The 18,025-nt window shown below is 33.5% G+C and overlaps 1 protein-coding gene and 1 long non-coding RNA gene across 2 annotated transcripts; one reads left to right on the top strand and one right to left on the bottom strand.

The window, feature by feature from the left end:
• Window positions 1-9,546: 9,546 nt before the first annotated feature.
• Window positions 9,547-11,145, bottom strand: LOC126703486 (uncharacterized). The gene is made up of 2 exons (XR_007648096.1): window positions 11,055-11,145; window positions 9,547-9,898 (listed from the first exon to the last, which is right to left on the bottom strand). It is a non-coding gene; the product is annotated as an uncharacterized LOC126703486 (long non-coding RNA).
• A 765-nt stretch (window positions 11,146-11,910) lies between these two features.
• Window positions 11,911-16,639, top strand: LOC126702372 (uncharacterized). The gene is made up of 4 exons (XM_050401064.1): window positions 11,911-12,575; window positions 13,845-14,083; window positions 15,554-15,702; window positions 16,210-16,639. Exons 1-4 carry the CDS (start codon window positions 12,403-12,405, stop codon window positions 16,456-16,458), a joined length of 810 nt encoding a protein of 269 aa, XP_050257021.1. The 5' UTR covers window positions 11,911-12,402; the 3' UTR covers window positions 16,459-16,639.
• The last annotated feature ends 1,386 nt before the right edge of the window (window positions 16,640-18,025 follow it).

Genomic DNA, 18,025 nt, shown 5'->3' with positions numbered 1-18,025 from the left:
TATGTATAAATAATAATAAATTTTATGTTTTGCACAAATTTTATGTATAAATAATTAAATGATTTATTTTGTATATTCTTTTTAAATGATGATAAAGAATTGCCAATTACTTAAATAGTAATTCATTTTCTTATTGTCCATTCTTTTCTTTTCTTTTTTTAAGTTATACAGTGTAACTATTTATGATTACAATTTCACTTTTTTAAAAGATTGCAATATCTACTGGATAGTATTCAATTTTGTGTTTCAAATAATTACAATTTTTCTTACTTTTTTAAATAATATTAATAATTTTCAAATGATATTACATAATTGTATTATCAAATGTCATCACTTATTTACAAATATATCATGCACTTTAGCTAAGAGCATTAACATCTGCTATCTTCAAACTATCATATTGTACCTTCTTATATAAAAGTTACTTTATCTATTATTTCATACCATTTTACAACACACCCATTTTAGTTACTATTGACTACTGTGTATAAAAAAAAAATATATATATATATATATATATATTTTAAAGCACATCATAATATGATGTTCCATAATGATCACATCATATTTATATAAAAGCATCACATTCACAAAGTATAAGCTATCCAAATTTATAAATATTAAAAAATAATTAAAATTGAAAGAAGAAATTACTACAATATTTTGGGAATAAATTTTTTTTTGGAAGAAATTACCCCTTATACCATTAATTATAGTTGTCACTTTTCTAATTTGATAATGTATAAGAGAACATTTCTTGGTTAAAGTATGTCTGCAATCCTAAAGCTTTGCAGACTTCTTGTTTCCCTTGGCTTGTAGTTCTATATTTTTGTAATGGACATGAGCAACTCATAGATATATGAGGGTCTAAATCATTCTAATATAATTGTAGGGGCCTTTTTTGTGTATTGTGTGTTGGGCTGGGCTGCCTCCTGCGATAATGGGCCCGAGTGTTTTCTAAGTAAGGGGATTGGGGCCGGTCCAATTGTAACTCAACTTGGGTCGATTTGTGCACAAACTTATGCCTTGTCTGCCAGGAGTAGGCTTACGGCAAGCAGAACTGTTTCAGATGAGTTACGACATGCAGATATAATAATGATAACCAAAACAGAGTATTCTGACTATTTAAATAAATGGCTATGTAATCCCTACTTATAAAGCATAAAGCATAATTACAGTTGTGATAATGTCATTCACAGAGAAAGTAAAGGAGGAAGAAAATAATATGAACTAAGCAAAAATGGGCATAAATCAAGTTTTAAATTTAGTATGCTGAAGCAAAGCCAAAGAGGGGAGAATGCCTCTTCTCAATGCAAATAATCTCCCAGGAAAAGATCCTGCCGTGGGGATTAATGGCTTTGAAGGAGTCGGACCTGAATGGTTATTGCCCACAAAGAATCCTTGTTACGTTTTGGAAGAGAACAGGATTTGAAGGGGGAGAGAGGAAAACCGATCTACTGGTGCATGCCCATTGAACTATTTTCCTTAGTTTCCTCTCTTTTCTTCTCTGTTTTCTTTCTTATCTTTTTTCATTTCTTTTTACTCTGCTTTTCTTTCTTACTCCGTGAATACTCTGTTTTTCGGTCCTTTTTTCAGGGCACGGCAAGGCCCCTTTTATAGTGCCTGCCGTGACCAATGTTTTACCACTTTGCCCCTTAACCGCCTTTGTCTGGTCTGGGCGTACTTGCTGACCACCAAGTCTGTGCGACATTCACCCTTGCCAGACAAAGGCAGGTTTGTTTCGTTCCTCAGTCTACTGTAACACTTCTTTCCTGCCACGGTATAAATGCTCTCTCTCTCTACTCTCAAGGCATGCACCCAACGGTTCCCCCTCAAACTTGCCTCTTTTGGGTGGTCTGTCATCCCAGCAGGACGTACCTCCCAAAAGGGCTTGAGCAGAGCCGCAAAATAGATCTTTTCCTCTCTCCCCACCACCAAACCATACCCCCCCTTTACCTCCTACCTCTGGCCCATGGCCCCACCATGTCCTATATTGGCTGGGTACGGGCTGATGGTGCCTGGGCCTTGCGCGTGCTCTCCTTTCAGATATGTCCAAGAGTCTGCCTGCTACTTATGCGTCTGCCATGATCTGGAGGCTCTCCGTCCGTGTTTTCTGACCTTTTATGTGGGCTTTTCTTTGGTTTCCCGCTCCATTCAAGAGCTGGGCTTTGTCTGATGATGGGCCTTACATTTCTTTGGTCCACTCTTGATTTTCTTTATTTTTTGCAACGTTAGACTACTATTCCTGCTGTAATAACTTAATTCTGTTGGACCTATTTTGGGCCAGCCATTTATCCCTTTTCTCAGTGGCCTGTCATGGGCACTATTTTGCTTTTACTTATGGGCTCCTATGTCCCTTTGGGCTTTCCTTTAGGCATCCACAGCCCGATTGCTTTCTTTGGGTTTCCTCGGCCCGTTTGCTAATTCCACACTCCCATGGGCTTTTTACTAACTTCATCGGGCTTCCCCGGCCTAATAACCTTATTCTTATCCTTGGGGTTCATGGGCCTGCCATAAACCCCTTACTTTCTTAGTTTGCATTGCCTTGGGCTTGCGGTGGCCCTTTCTCACTTTTCTACCTCATACATTGCCCATGGGATGCTATTTCTTTCTTTCCTGGCTTCTTTGAGCCTGCTTGCCTCTTCCAGACCCATTTATTTATTTGTTGGGCCTGTAATTCATTATTCCTACCGCTTGGGCCTAATGGGTTTTTGCTATCTATTTTGTCAATTCTTTGTTGCCCTCATTATTGGGCTTTCTTTCTGTCTGCCTGGGCTTCCACAAATGACCCTCAACAATAATTAATATGAAAAGAAAATTATCAAAACAATATTAATGAAAAGATAACATATATAGGAGAAGCAAAGAGTTACCCCCTACAATAAACACCTACCCCTTATATTAGTTAAACATCCCATTTCCATGTTTGAAGAGCCACAATTCCTCTCTCTCTCTCTCTCTCTCTCTCTCTCTCTCTCTCTCTCTCTCTCTCTCTCTCTCTCTCTCTCTCTCTCTATATATATATATATATATATATATATATTTATATATATATAGGTAAAACTAAAAGAAAATCCAATTACATTTCAAATTGGACTTCAATTAGAGTTTAATTTTGCACCATGTGTCTCATCTAATCTAAACTTTTAAATTTTTGTGCCAAAGGAGTTGATTTAGTGTGTGTTTGGTTCTGCGTCTGCGTTGCTGCGTCTGCATTTTCACACCCTTTTTTTTTTTTTTTTTTTTTTACATTTCACGCATTTTGCTGAAAAGGGAGACAAACGGCACTGTAGCAGTACTGTTTATGGGACCCACAGCCACTTTATTCATTAAAAAATATTAAAAATGGGTCCCACGGTATTATTTACATATTTAAAAATTATTTTGCTACAGTGTTTTCAATTTTCAGTTTTCAGTTTCAGCAACAATAAGTTCAATCCAAACACACCCTTAGTGTAAAAATTGGATATCAATTAGAATTTAATTTTGCATCATATGTCCCATTTAATTTAAAATATTTTAATTTTTGTACAAGTGAGTTAATTCAATGTTAAAACGAGGAGTCCAATATATATATATATATATATATATAACCAAAGCTTAGAAAAAATTTGATTAGATTTAAAATTAGATTCTGTCTTTATTAGCTTTTCATACAAATTAAATTGTTTAGATTTTTGCTTTTTTTTTTTTTTTTTTAACCATTGAGTATTTTTTTTTTTTTTATACTGTTTCTATTTACATATTTTGTATGTGAAAATCTTGAACTTAACAAACTATAATTGAGCTAAACGATCTCATGCACCTATCTTCATTCAATTTAGGAGATATTATTAAACCAATTTATTCTTTTATTTTGTGTTGTATTTAGTAGAATTTCATGGACAATGATAGTGAATTGATTTTTAAAATTATATATGTACCAACAGTGTATTGAGAAATTTGGCGCAACCAATATCATTAAAATTGCAAGGGAAAATCATTTTAGTACCTCCAAATATTCTGGTCAAACTAATGTTTTATATATTTAATAACCTAAGCTAACATCAATAATAAGTACCATTATAATTTATCATTTATGTGCATAAGTATGGGTTACATACTAGTAATACTAATTCATGTAATTGGTTTTAGAAATTACTGCTCTCCCACTAACCAAATCCAATAAATAATTCTACCACATTTTATATATTTGGGGTCCAACCCACATTTAAGGGCTTGATGAAAAAATTTGCACTTATTCTTCATATTTTTTTCACCTGTTTTTTATAAAGACAAGACTTAAGTACAGTATTTAGATGTTGTTCTTTAGGTTCTCATCTTAAAATTTTACCACGTGGTTTTTTTCTCATGGGATGGAAATGTATGTTTTAATTTAGTTACCACAATGCAGAATCTAAAGAGGGGAAACCCAAGAAACAACACATAAGATTGTACATAAGTTTTGTCCTTTTAAAAGTTACACTTCTCCCATCTGTAATGGGGCATTTATTTGTTAAGTCTACTTGTAAAAATGCAATTAATTGTAAATGAATGTATAAGAATAAATGATCTAATGGTTATAGTTTATTAGATCATTGTACTTTTTTTTTAAGGACTTTTGAAGGAAGATATTGATTTGAAAGAATTATAAACAAGTGATTTTATTTCCACATCAAACGGTGGGGTTGAAAGATATCACAAGATCGAGGTTTAACGATCTATATGCATTCATTTCGGTGGAACTAATCACACATGATTCATTGAAATTAATTTTTATTGGTTAACAATTAAAATTAATTAAATGAGTTATTGTGATTGGTGGTTTATTTTTGTTAAAATAGGATTGGTTGCATTGGAATAAAAGAAATAATATGATAATGTTAAAATTAATCTAATTATGTTTAAACTCCCAAAAGGAGTCCAGAATGTGTAAAAAACGAAAGTTGGACGAAATTGCTGAAAGTTCCAATCAGCACTTCAACGGTGTCGATTAGCATAAATGGAAGAATGAGCCTAGATACATTTTGTTCAGGTCAAAATTCATCAAGTGTCCGTTTGGCATGATTAATTTTGTCAACTTATTTTACTATTCAGCTTATTTTTACTACTATTCATAGGTTCCATTACACTTTTTGATACTATTCATAGGCCCCATTATACTTTCTCAGTTAACTTTTACCTTTATCTACAATACTTTCAGCAAAATGTTTTTAATTTCAGCAAAATGAGCAAATTCCAAACAGACCCAAGTCCAATTTTTTTGGGATAAAATTTGACCAACTCATGTCTGCTGACTTTTAAAGAAACCTTAGCTTATTTTTTAAGCAGATACACCTCTATAAATAGAGGAGAAAACTCAAAATTCGGCACCCCTCTTCCCCTTAATGTTAAAGAAACTTTGAAACTTTTACTTTAAGATTTTATTTTTTTGTTAAGTGACAATTCTTTAGATCTAAGAGAGATCCATTCTCTCGAATTTCTAATGTAATTGCCCCTTGTTTTAATCACTCATGCAAGTAAGTAGTTAGTTTATGAATTTATTTCTTTTTATATCATGATGGTTTATTTGTTTATTTTGCATGGTTGTTTAAGTTTGTTCATGTCATTCCTTTATTCTTAGCAAAAAAAAAAAAATGGCATTCCTTTATATGTTCATTATTAACTTGTTCGTATGATAATTACATGATTCATGCATTACATAGATCTAAGATGGGTACCACCGCGCACCCTTAGTGCGGTGGTCACTCCACAAATATAAGTACTTGTGGGGTGTGGGGGGTAAGGGTCGGGGTTCAAATCTCCAGGAGGGAGCTTCACACATATATACACTTAGATTAGGCTAGAGTAGAAATTCTATCTTGTATAAAAAAAATATGGGTTTTAGAAGTTTTCTTTATGAATCTATAGTTCTTTTTTTTTTTTTTTTTGTCAAATCTCTTGTTTTCTTTCAAATAAAAAACAAATCTGGAATTTTCTCTACAAATCTCTTGTTTTCTTTTCACAAAAAACAGATCTGGAGTTTTTCTCTAAAAATCTCCTGTTTCTTTTCATAAAAACAGATTTGGAATTTTTCTCTCAAACCTATTATTTTCCTTTACTAATAAAACAAATCTGAAATGTTTTCTTTAATCTATTATTTTCCCTCTAATCTAAAAAATAGATCTATAATATTTTTCAAAACCTCATGTTTTAAAAAGAATGGATTCATAAAATCTATTTCCTAACTTTATTTTAGATCTATCATTCAAACGCATGTTGCATTCAAAATCATAATTGTATGTTTAATGGGTACTTAGTTGATTGTTTAGAGTCTAGAAGAACGAACTTTGTTCGGGCAAGATGGGTATCTAATACATTTCCATCCCGTAATCTAGCCCATGTCTAGATCCTACGTTCGTAGATAGTGTCTTGTCTTTTCTATTTTTAGTAGATTGTAATTAGGAAACAAAGCCTTGTAACTTTTTTACTAGATTGTGATAGGCCAAGAATGTATTGACCTCTTGTGATAAATTAATTGATTAATTAGCCAAATTTCTTAATTAATCAATTTAACATACAAAATGTGTGGCAGCATAAACAAATCATCAATTAAACTAAATGCAACGGAAAATAAATTGACATGGTGATTTGTTTACGAATGGGAAAAACCTACACAGCAAAAACCCCACCAAGTGATTTTAAGGTCACCACTCCTGAGAATCTACTATTATCAAAATAAGCAGTTACAAGTAAAGGAATCACAGTACCTTATACCAACCTACAGTTGAACCCTTACCTCAATACCCAATTGACTTGTTCTATAGTGACAATCTCTCCTTATAATGCACGGTTCCCAATACGTGACTAATCAATTATGCGGATCCCAGTACGCGACTTCAATCACCAACTAGAGAAGGTCGTTGGCTGCAAAGTTCTTCAGTTCATCACACGATGAAAATCGAGAAGCTCCTTAGTTACAAAACCCTACGGTACACAAACACAGCAACTTTTTCACAAGAAAGATGAACTAGGATAAATTCTGTCTCCGGTCACAATTTGCTTAACACTTGTGCAACTTACTCCACCTTTGACAACCTTTAAAATAATCATTTTATATGTCTAGAGTTGTGAGAAAAGAAAGCTCAAACATACATTCACGAATTAGAGTCAAAACAGACCTAAAACTCTGTTTTTCATAAACCTCGACAGATGCCTATCTGTCAAGTTGCTGTCGAGCCATGGGCTAGAACAGCTTTTCAAGGCTCGATAGATGACTAGCTATTGAATTTTAATGAACATCACTTTCTGTACTTGAATCTTGGACAGACTTTCATGGCTTTAACACTTGAACTTGAAATGAGATTTCTTGAAGCATTAAACACATTCTAGATCTACCCAAATACAAGTAAAGTGTGTTTTGTCAAAGAATTAGCCAATTACATAAAATAGTGACATATGTTCCTAACAAGTGAATCACATATGTTCTAACAGATTGTAAACTAGGAAACAAAGCTATGTATGTTTATTTTTATCAAATTGTAATCATTAAAATTAATAAGAATTCATATTATTCATGCATTCTATACTCTTTAATATAATTTTCTTATTTTTCATATAAAATAAGTGGCGACTTCATAGAATCACAGAAGAGAGGTATCGATACCTTCTCTCTTTTTTGAGAGCCAGTCTCTCATAGCTATTATCAAAAAAATATTAATGAAAAGACAGCATATATTGGAGAAGCAAGCAAAGAGGTATCCCCCTCTAATAAACAAATACCCCTTATATTAGTCTAAAATCCCCTTTCCAAGTTTAGAGAGCCACAATTCCTTCACTCCTATTCTTTTTTAGCCACCTTCCTATTAATAATACTAATTCATGTAATTGGGTTTTAGAAATTACTCCTCTCCCACTAACCAAATCCAATAAATAATTTTGCTACATTTTATATATTTGGGGTGAAACCACATATGATGGCTTGATGAAAATATTTTAACTTATTCTTCTTCTTTTTTTCACCTTTTTTTTTAATAAAAAATAAAAAAAGTTACACTTCTCCCATTTGTAATGGGCATTTATTTGTTCTTTTAAAAAACAAAAGGTGGCATAGATGAAATGTCGATTATTGAGAAACATTATCTTTTTTCTTTTTACAATACTACGACATTTTATTTTGAGTTTTATGTTACATACAAAATTTAAATAATTGAAATTAAAGTTATTGTAGAAGAAAGAAAAATTGGGAATTTTACAATTTATTAAAGAAAAGCTTATATAGAACATCTTGAAAAAATTTAGTGGGCATGACCCGGGTTGTCAATTTGGCCCTGTTAATGGGATCTTTTTTTTTTTTTTTTGGGTAACATACACGATACATGGAAGTGGGTTACAAAATGACAATGACAAAGTCAAGATTTCAATTCAAGGAGCAAGTTTAAAATACAAAATTGAATGGAAGATCAATCTAGCTACAATCTATATTGATTTTAATAAAAATTTAATTAATAAACAAATATATACTAATTTAATTGTAATACAAATTTAATATAATAATTAAGGGTTTGTTTGGTAAGAGTACTGTGGTTTTGGGTTTTTTTTTTTTTTTTTTTTTTTTTAAATTAAAAAATGTGAAATTGTGATCTAAAAAGCATACTGAAAACATGTATTTTGAGTGTTCATGATGCAAAAAAAAAGTGTTTGGTAATATATTTTTATAACTTTTTTTTAAAACCAAAAACATAATTGGGTATTTGATATGTGTGTATATATATATATGTATTTTTTTAGAAAAAGTGTGTTATTTTCTACATAATATAAAGAAAACAATAACAATTAATTTATTGTTATTAAAAATCAAATTAAGATATTAATCAAACTACATACAATATAAACATGTAATTTGACCACCGCACACCCTTGGTGCGATGGTCACTTCACAAGTATAAGTGCTTGTGGGGTGTGGGGGGCAAGGGTCGGGGTTCAAGTCTCCAGGAGGGAGCTTCACACACATATACACTTAGATTATGCTAGAGTAGAATTCTATCTTGTATCAAAAAAAAAAAAAAAAAAAAAAATGTAATTTGATTCCTTAAACATAAATTCAGAGAATAAGTTAATATGAAAGTGTCAAGGACAATGTAGGACTAAGATTGGGTCGGATCGGGTCGGGTTTATTGTGACCCGAAACCCGACCCGATAGAAATCGGGTTTGGTTGCCTGAAACCCGACCCGACCCAGAAAATCGGGTCTGAAATTGGGTCGGTTTTCCAGGTCTCGGGTCGGGTCTCGGGTGTTTTTTTTTTTTTTTTTTTTTTTTTTTTTTTTTTTTTTTTTTCAGGAGCCTTTATACTAAATGTTATTATATTCTTTTTTTTTTCTCTACTGCTTGTTTTCCAGGAGCCTTTATACTAAATGTTACTATATTCTTTTTTACAATAATAATCTCTCATTAAAAAAAAAAAATCCAATATCAAATCATTAAAAAAAAAAAAAAGCTTTCTCAAAAAAAAAAATCATACTATTTAACTATTTGAACCTGCTATTAACAATAGAAAATAAAAGCTAAAATCTCCTCAGCAAGCCACATTTAACAGTTCTCAAATCCTCAATAGTTCCCAATATTCTCTCATATGCAACTTTCAACAGAACCAACAATAGCACTCCCACCAAAGAAAGAACTAGTCAGCCTTGTTTTCACTGTTTATAAGATCCAATACCCAACAAATCCCAGATAAAGCATTGAAAAACTCTATGTACAACTTCATTAACTCAACTTTTGACCAAACAATTAATGTGGAAATCGCATCACCTAAATTAAAGAATGAAAAACTTGCTAAGATATCTCCAGATCATTGAACATCAGAATTACAAGCTAAAGTAATTACAAAAGAGCTTCCATTTCCAAACTCCAAGTGAAAGTTGCTCCAATATTTTCCATCTACAGCACCAAGGGGGAAAAATCAATAATAAACAAGTCATTTAACAGAAGTCAAATTTCTAAGATATACTCATATCCCATTCAACATAACTTAGATCAAAACACAGGATCTAATATTTTAGCTGCAATGAGCTGCCCAAGTCAAGCCAAAGTCCTCATTTAACACCAGAAGAACCGCAAAAATCAATTAAGTAAATGACAAAGCCTAATATTTTAATCCTTTTGAATCTAATCACAGGATCCTACATAAAATTTCTTAACAATCACACCATAGAATAATCATCATAAACTTGAGGAAAAGTTAACAAAGTCATCTAATCGGATACCTTAAGTGCAGTAACAAGTTTTTCAGGTTCAATGAGTGCAATTTTCAACGAGAAAGCACAAAAGCGTTTCTTTGTATCACAATTGGCAAGTTTTTGGAGAAACCCATTCATGAAATTGAACCCATTAAAAGAAGCTAACATCAAGTAGTACAAATGCCCCAAAACTCCAAAACGTTTTCTCTTTTCCTTCAGGTTTTTCTTGGCAACCAAAAAATTCACAAATTTGTAACTCCAACACCCAGAAAAAGAATGAATAAATAAAGCAATACTAGTTAGTCTATAACAAAATTAAAACAGAACCCCAGAAAAAGTTAAGACAAAAGGCTCAGAAACCCAGAAAGTGAAAACAAAACAGAAAACCAAAGAAACAAGAAGGAAGCAGAAAAGAAAAAGAAGTTTGAGAAAGAACACGTGTGCAAAGACAAGAAGTCCAGGTAGTTACGAGTCACAATGACCAACTAATCCTATTCCTATATCATAGATGATCAAGCAACTAACCAATGATAAACAACAACAAAAACCCACATACCCCATCAGATCAGAGCTCAAACTGAATAGAAAAACACAATAAAAAAAAATTAAAAACAAAGAAAACCCATTAAAATTATAAGAAATTAAGAACGACCCAGATCAAGAAACATGATCATAAATCAAAAATCATTTTTAAAAAATGACAAAAACCCAGAAACAGAAGCAAACCCAGTTCCTAAAAACTGAAACAGAAGCAAACCCAGAAAGCACAAACACACAGATAAAAATATTAGACACACACAAACACAATAACGCTATCACACACACACAAACACAACAACACGGGAAGGATGACTTACACAGAGATAACTGAGGCCCTGAGGAAGGCGGAGAGCTGAGGGAGGCGGAGAGAGAACCACAACAGACAACAGAGTAGGGTTTGATTCAAAAGAAAAAATCGGGTTCAGACTAGTATTTTTATCTGACCCGACGACCGACCCGAACCCGAAAATAACCCGAAAATAAGACCCGAAACCCGACTCGATTATTCTCAGATCCACCCAAACCCTTCCGGGTCGGGTCGGGTCGGGTTTTCGGGTGGGCCGGGTCCTTGCTCAGTCCTAGGACAATGTACCTACAAAGTTGTATCTTCCCTAACTTGAATGTTCTTAAAATGTTATATTGAATTCAATTTAACTAAAACTACAAATGAATGACCATTTTAATTGCGACATAGTTTTTTTTTTTGAGAAAGTAATTGCGACATAGTTGGTTGGAGTTATAAACATGTTTGAAACTAAAAAAAGTGAACATTTCACACATTTTTATAATAAATTTTAAGTGGTAAGTTGTTAGTTTTAAATTGAATCTACTACTTAATTTACTTTTTTACCCACTTGTCGTAACTAGTAACAACTTTACATTTAGGATTTATTATGAAAGTTGAAAATGTTATAGACATAATATTTATCTAAAATTAAAAGATTCATTTTTTTTTTCCTTTTCTTTTTTATAGATACTAAGAATCTCAACTTATGATGTTAATTTATTCAATCGTAATTATTTTTATTATCAGGTTAATATACCAATTAGTTTTTAATATATACAGAATTTTTTTTTTTTTTTAATAAGACACAATTTTTTTGACCGAGAAAACATGTCTAGGTTACCATTTCAGTTAAAAAAAGAAATTGAAAAAAAATCGTGGCATGATCTGATTGGGTGCCAAACTCTCTCTGGGTTTAACTTTGTACTACTCACTTCTGGTTCTCGCTCAACCCAAACCCTTCCCTTCTCTCTGACCGAACCCAAAAACCCAAGCTTGAAACCCATCTGCCAAAAACCCAAGCTTGAAACCCATCTGCTCTCCGTTTTCATCTCAAAAACCGAAGCTTCAAGGGAGTTCTTGAGTAGGCGTTCAGATCGGGTTGAGTCGGCGTTCTTGGGCGTCATTCTTGAGTCGGTGTGGTCGGTGTTCTTGGCTGGGCCGCTGGGGTGGTGGTCATCGGAGAGGCTGTGGTGGGTTTTGGGTGGTGGATGCTGTTGTGGTTTTGGGCTTGTGATTTTGATTTTAAAAAAACTTTGAACCAGAAAATTTAAACCAAAAAAAAAAAAAAAATCAAAGAATTTGTGAGATAGAGAGAGAGAGAGGAAATTCTGTGAGACTGTTGTGGAGTTTGCAAGAGAAGTAGAGAGAAGGGTGGCAAAATGGGAATTCCTGGTAAAATTGGGGTTCCAATGATGAATCTGGTTAGGCTGAAAGGGGTGCCAATTCTGCAGCAATTACATCTAGAGGAGCGTTTGCTTCGGACATCGTCCCACAATTGGTGCATCATTAACGATGGTACCAATCAACCTACTATTGTCATGGGCGTTTCTGGGTATTTCCTTAAACTTTGTTTTATCAACTCCTGTGTTTTTTTTCTTCTTCTTCATATTAGTGTTTTGTTAAAGTTTAAAAATTGGGTTGAATCTTGTATTAGCTTAAGCTTGTGGCATTTGACATGTTTTGAATAATTGTTTTGTGACTGTATGAAGTTGAGGAATTCACATGTAAAAGTTATGAATAAAAATTTATTGCATTGATTTCTAGTATTGAAATAATCGGATGGACTTTAGGTTTTTCTAGAAATTCAATGAACTATTGATTACCAGATCCTGGTTGGGTTTGAGGTCAAGCTATGGCTTAGTCACCAGTGAGGGTTGTGGGCTAGTGGTCATTGGGTTTACTCCAAGTGGTTTGGGTGGTGGAGGTCCTAGGGTCAAATCTTGCAATGGGAAGTGCTTGGGGAAAAAATCTCCACGCTCTTGGCTCAATGCCCACTAGTGCCGAATAACATCTATGTCTCATGAGGTCCAATCCCAGTGAGTAGGATGCTACTATAGTCACGCTGAGGTAGGGAAGCCACTTTGGTCTCCACCTCCTGCCCATTTCTTAGAAGAAGAAAAAAAAACTATGGCTCAATCAACCTAGGAAGAGTCTAGGGCCCCCTATCAATTGGGTTCTTTAGCAGGTGGAGAGCTACTATGGTAATGCCTAGGTAGGGTTGGCATGGTAGTCATCCCACCTTGCCATTTTTTATCCAGTTGAATGGTGGTGTCCAAAACATATGTTAGTTTTTTTTTTTTTTTTTTTTTCCTTGTCCTTTATAAAGTTCTAAAATTGGGTTAACAATCTACCTTAACACATTATTTTGCGAGTTGACATATTGATTTCTATAACGTGGGTAGAAATATTAAGGATATGAAAAACAGAGAGATGGAGTTTGTGGGTATATGATCTTCTATGTGACATTAGAATCATGAAAAAATATATCATGGAGCTGACCCTGATTTAGTTGGGATTAAGGCTTAGTTGAGTGGAGTTTATGGGATTTGAATTTTTAACAACTGGCCATAAAGAAATAAATTGCTCAAAAATGAATGTGGTTGCTTGATCAGGGTGCACTAAATTGGATTAACCTCTGAGTTATATCATTTGTTATAGCTGTCACTTTCCTAATTTGATAATGTATGAGAGAGTATTTCTTGGTTAAAGTATGTCTGCAATCCTAAAGCTTTTCAGATTTGTTCTTTCCCTTGGCTTGTGGTTCTATATTTTTGTGTTGGACATGAGTAACTCATAAGGATTATATGAATAATCTGTTTAGGAAGCCTGCAGAACTTCTCGAAATTGAATCTGTGTTATGTGATCAGATTCCGGTTGTGAGAAGATTTACCGGGGGAGGTACTGTCCTTGTTGATCCTGGCACAATATTTGTCACTTTCATATGCAACAAAGATGCTGTTGCTGGCGTACAACCATATCCTCAGCCTATTATGTCTTGGAGTGGCGCATTGTACAACAAAGTTTTCCAAGGAATTGGGGATTTCCACCTTCGTGAAAATGGTAACTGTGTTTAACCCTTGACTTAATGATACTATTTTCACTAATAGAGAGCTTCTGGTTTATGATATTACAAGTGGATATTCCAATTTGATTCTTCTTTTCTTCTGATGATCTTATTGGGATATACCATTTTGAACTGCATTTTCATTTATCTTATTTCCATGAAATGGAACTGCTTTCTCTTTTCTATGGCACTTATTGGACAACTGGTTATTCACAAAGGGCCTGGCTTGATCCATTTTGAGGGCATGGTATAGTGTCAGCTATCAAATGTGGTATTCTCTTGCTGACTATTTAGTATTTACATAAGAATTCATCCCTATTATAGATATTGTTTGATGTATGAGTATCCCAATCCCATATCAAAAGGGACCAGTATAATGAATAAACTCTATATCTATGCTTTAAGGTGGGTATGTGTGGGATGTGTGCACGAGCATGTGTGAATATGTCAAATTATATTTAAGATAATTTCCTACTTTCAAGACCAAACATAAACTTGTCTTAACTGGGACTCAAATTCAGAGTCTCTCAATGAATATGGTTACTTAATTTTTTTGTTTAAAATGGGTGGGGGTGGGGGGATGGCACTCCCTCCTCACTTCCCTAGGAAGGCATCCCTGAGAAGGGTCTGGCTACCGCACCCAATAGTAGGTACCACTCCACTGCAACATGAGTGTAGTGGGAATTTGAACTTGGCAATGGGTGAGGTAAAAGATCGTACCCACCGCTCATCCACCTGCTGCGGTGGCACTTGGTTGTGTGTTTGAAATCTGAACAGTTGGTTAAAATGTTTTTGCACTGGTTTACTGTGTGAAAACAATGTTTCAGTGTTAATACTTCCTGATTTGTTAAAATGGACATATGAATGGGCAGCACAAATGTGGAAATGGGACATGAATAAAAAAATATATATATCTCAATCATGAAATTGTACCCTACTGAGTGTGGCACACATTTTGTAAGCAGAAGTTCCTATTTGCTGTTGTTAAACCGTTTGCTAGTTACATAATAGATTTGAAATGAGACAGTCCATCAGTTCCCAAGGTCCAGCAATTTAGGGATTAGATGCATGGCCACACTCGATAAGTATTATTATCACCAGTCCAAAAGCACAATGCCATGCTTCTAACTTTAATGATAGAACTCTTGGGGGAAAAAAAACCTTAAATGAAGGAATGAACCTTTCTGTGCATGTAAAGTGTTGATTTTAACTACCATACTTTTTTCCTGAGTTTTTGTTTTAACAACTATTCCGTGGTCAAAATGTGACAACTTTGTTATGGATAGCAATTTCTTTAACTATAATTGCATCCCTCATATCTCTCTGAATGCTTGTTTGTTTACCTTTTTGAAACTATTTGACACTTACCACATATTCTTCTTTTTGGTTTTATATGTGACCTGAGATTCTAATGGAGGAATAAGTAAAGCTGTAAATTAATACCGTTTGTTCTCATCTGGTTTCAGATTATGTATTTGGTGACCGCAAATTTGGTGGGAATGCTCAGTCAATTACTAAAAACCGGTGGATCCACCACACATCTTTTTTATGGGACTATGAGGTCCGGAACATGGCTAACCTGAAACTTCCTGCAAGAGTTCCTGAATATCGACTGGTATGTTAATGACTTCTCCAATTATATATATTTTGTCCTTTCTTTTGATACATCCATTCTCAAAGCAGTATCTGCTTCATCATTGATTTTAGATATAAACACATGGTGTTTCCAATTAATGTAAACATAGCCAGTGGTGAGTCAAATGAACAGTTAAAAGTAAAACATGTGATGTTGACACATATAGTTTGGTTTGTAATAGATCTTTAACATCCATCTTTTCAAATAGGGATTTATCTATTTATCTCATTCAATATAAAAATTGTTTGCATATATGGTGCTACTAATATAGCACTATTTTGAAAAGTCAATACCAATACATGGGGGACAATGGGGAAGGAACTCTTCATGATGGTCCTGTTGTCTCTAATGTTGTGGATATTTTGGCGTTTCCTTTACTCCTATTCCTTCCTCCCTTTAATAACCCCCCCAAAAAAAACCCCCCTTCTCTTTTCTCTCTTATTAGCCACCTGTTATGATGATTATGCCTATCTATTTTTGGTTTAGGCAAGGGGTCATTTGGAATTCATATGCCGTATGAAGGATTACCTGCCAAGATCAGTATTTATTGACAGAACCATAGAGGCTACTAAAACCCACTTTTCCTTAAGATCAACAGACTTAGAAGCCATTGAGACTTCTGCAAATACAAAATTTTGCCCCTCAACCAGGCTATTGACTATGCAGGAACTGGAGACAGCAGCAAAATTTGCTTCTCAGTCTAAGGTTTCTCTCTCTCAGTCATTTTCATTGTGATAACAAGTGCTAACATTGCAGGAAGTCCTAATGGAATGTCACCTTCGAGTTTTGTAACAGTTGTAATTCCCCCCCTTTTTTTCTCCCATAATTCATTGGAATAATCATAATACTTGGCATGAGCCATTGCCATTATTTAGTGAAATGAGAAAATTTAGCTACAAAATTAATTATAGACTAAGCACCCTTATTTAATAAAATAAACATTACTACATATTTTAAAAATCTAACCGTTGAATTGTATATTCTTTACACTCTTAATACACATGTCAAATTATGTCAATTGGATATTATATACTGTATGATCTATAAGTTTATATTTTATGCATAATTTTAAACTACAAAAACTAGCAATTTAAACAATTTATTGATAGCATGGTTAATGATCTTTAATTTTTTAAAAATTTTGTAAGCATGTAAAATATAAGAAGAAGATGTAATCTAATGGTGAAATTCTCAAAATTCACCTCCAATAAAAAGATGTTGAGTGAAATTTTGATGAAAATTTGTCAGAAATTCTGTGTTAAATTTAGGCACAACTCAAGTGATCATCCAATAATTTCATGTGAGAGGAGTCTTGAATAACTTTCCTTCAAACAAAAGCTACCCATTTGGGCTGAGTCAAACGGAGTGATCCTCTACATGGAAAAGCCAACTCAGGTTGTCAATTCCTTCAGTCCAGACTAAGATTTCTTTCATGTGCTTTGGGCATCTGAATTGGTTTTTTTTTTTTTTTTTTTTTTTTTTTTTTTTTTTTTTTTTTTTTTTTTCCCAAAACACATTGAGAACATCCGTTACATTAATACAATTATTTGAATATTTGTAGGAGCAAATATTAGTGCTTTCTACTTTGAGCATAATTTTCTGTCTTAAATATTTTACTGTCAACCTTTTCATGTGGAAGAGTTGCTTCAAATTTTTGGTATAAGATGCCTTTCCAAATAGTTTGTATCCTAATGGAGATTATTTTGTCATACTCCAAATTGCCTTTTCAATATTTTCCATGCTTCTTTAATTTTATTTGCACCCAAAATTCTATATAAACTGCTGCTCCAAAATCTAAACCAATGGGCCATCCATCTAAAGATACATAAAGGACCAAACTTTGGGCCTAATTTTTACATCTGAAATTCTTAACATATTGATTTATGTAGGGGGCGTTTGGATACCGTTTATTCTGCTGAAAATTGAAAACAATAAAAAAAAAAAATTTCGGTTACTGTTCACACTAAAAAACATTGTTCATATGCCTTAATGCACTGGTCCAAAAAAAAAAGGCTGAAACGCAAAACATCCAAACGTGGACATGATCCAAATGCGTAAAATATCAATTTTTACAAATTAAGGCACATGGCAAATAGCTTTACAATTATGAGACATTATAGTGTACAACATTGCATTAGTTTGGCTTGTTGAAAGAAATTAAAAGGAAAAAATGTTTTGATACTTGTTGATTTACCTTTTGTTTTTTTGTTTTTTGTTTTTACCACCTCTCTCTATCTCTATGATACATTATTGTGAAAAGTATTCCCTCGAGAAATTAACCAAAAAAAAAAAAAAGAGAGAG

This window comes from Quercus robur, chromosome 10, assembly GCF_932294415.1.
Source record: "Quercus robur chromosome 10, dhQueRobu3.1, whole genome shotgun sequence".
In the NCBI taxonomy this organism is placed as follows: domain Eukaryota; kingdom Viridiplantae; phylum Streptophyta; class Magnoliopsida; order Fagales; family Fagaceae; genus Quercus; species Quercus robur.
The sequence above is the reverse complement of the archived record's forward strand: the minus strand, read 5'-3'. Positions and strand labels throughout refer to the sequence as shown.

Bases quoted from the DNA above. Each gene is read 5' to 3' on its own strand.
- LOC126702372 (XM_050401064.1), top strand. From the start codon at position 12,403: ATGGGAATTCCTGGTAAAATTGGGGTTCCAATGATGAATCTGGTTAGG. The intron at 14,084-15,553 runs GTAACTGTGTTT...ATCTGGTTTCAG, and splicing joins TTTCCACCTTCGTGAAAATG to ATTATGTATTTGGTGACCGC. The intron at 15,703-16,209 runs GTATGTTAATGA...TTTTTGGTTTAG, and splicing joins GAGTTCCTGAATATCGACTG to GCAAGGGGTCATTTGGAATT.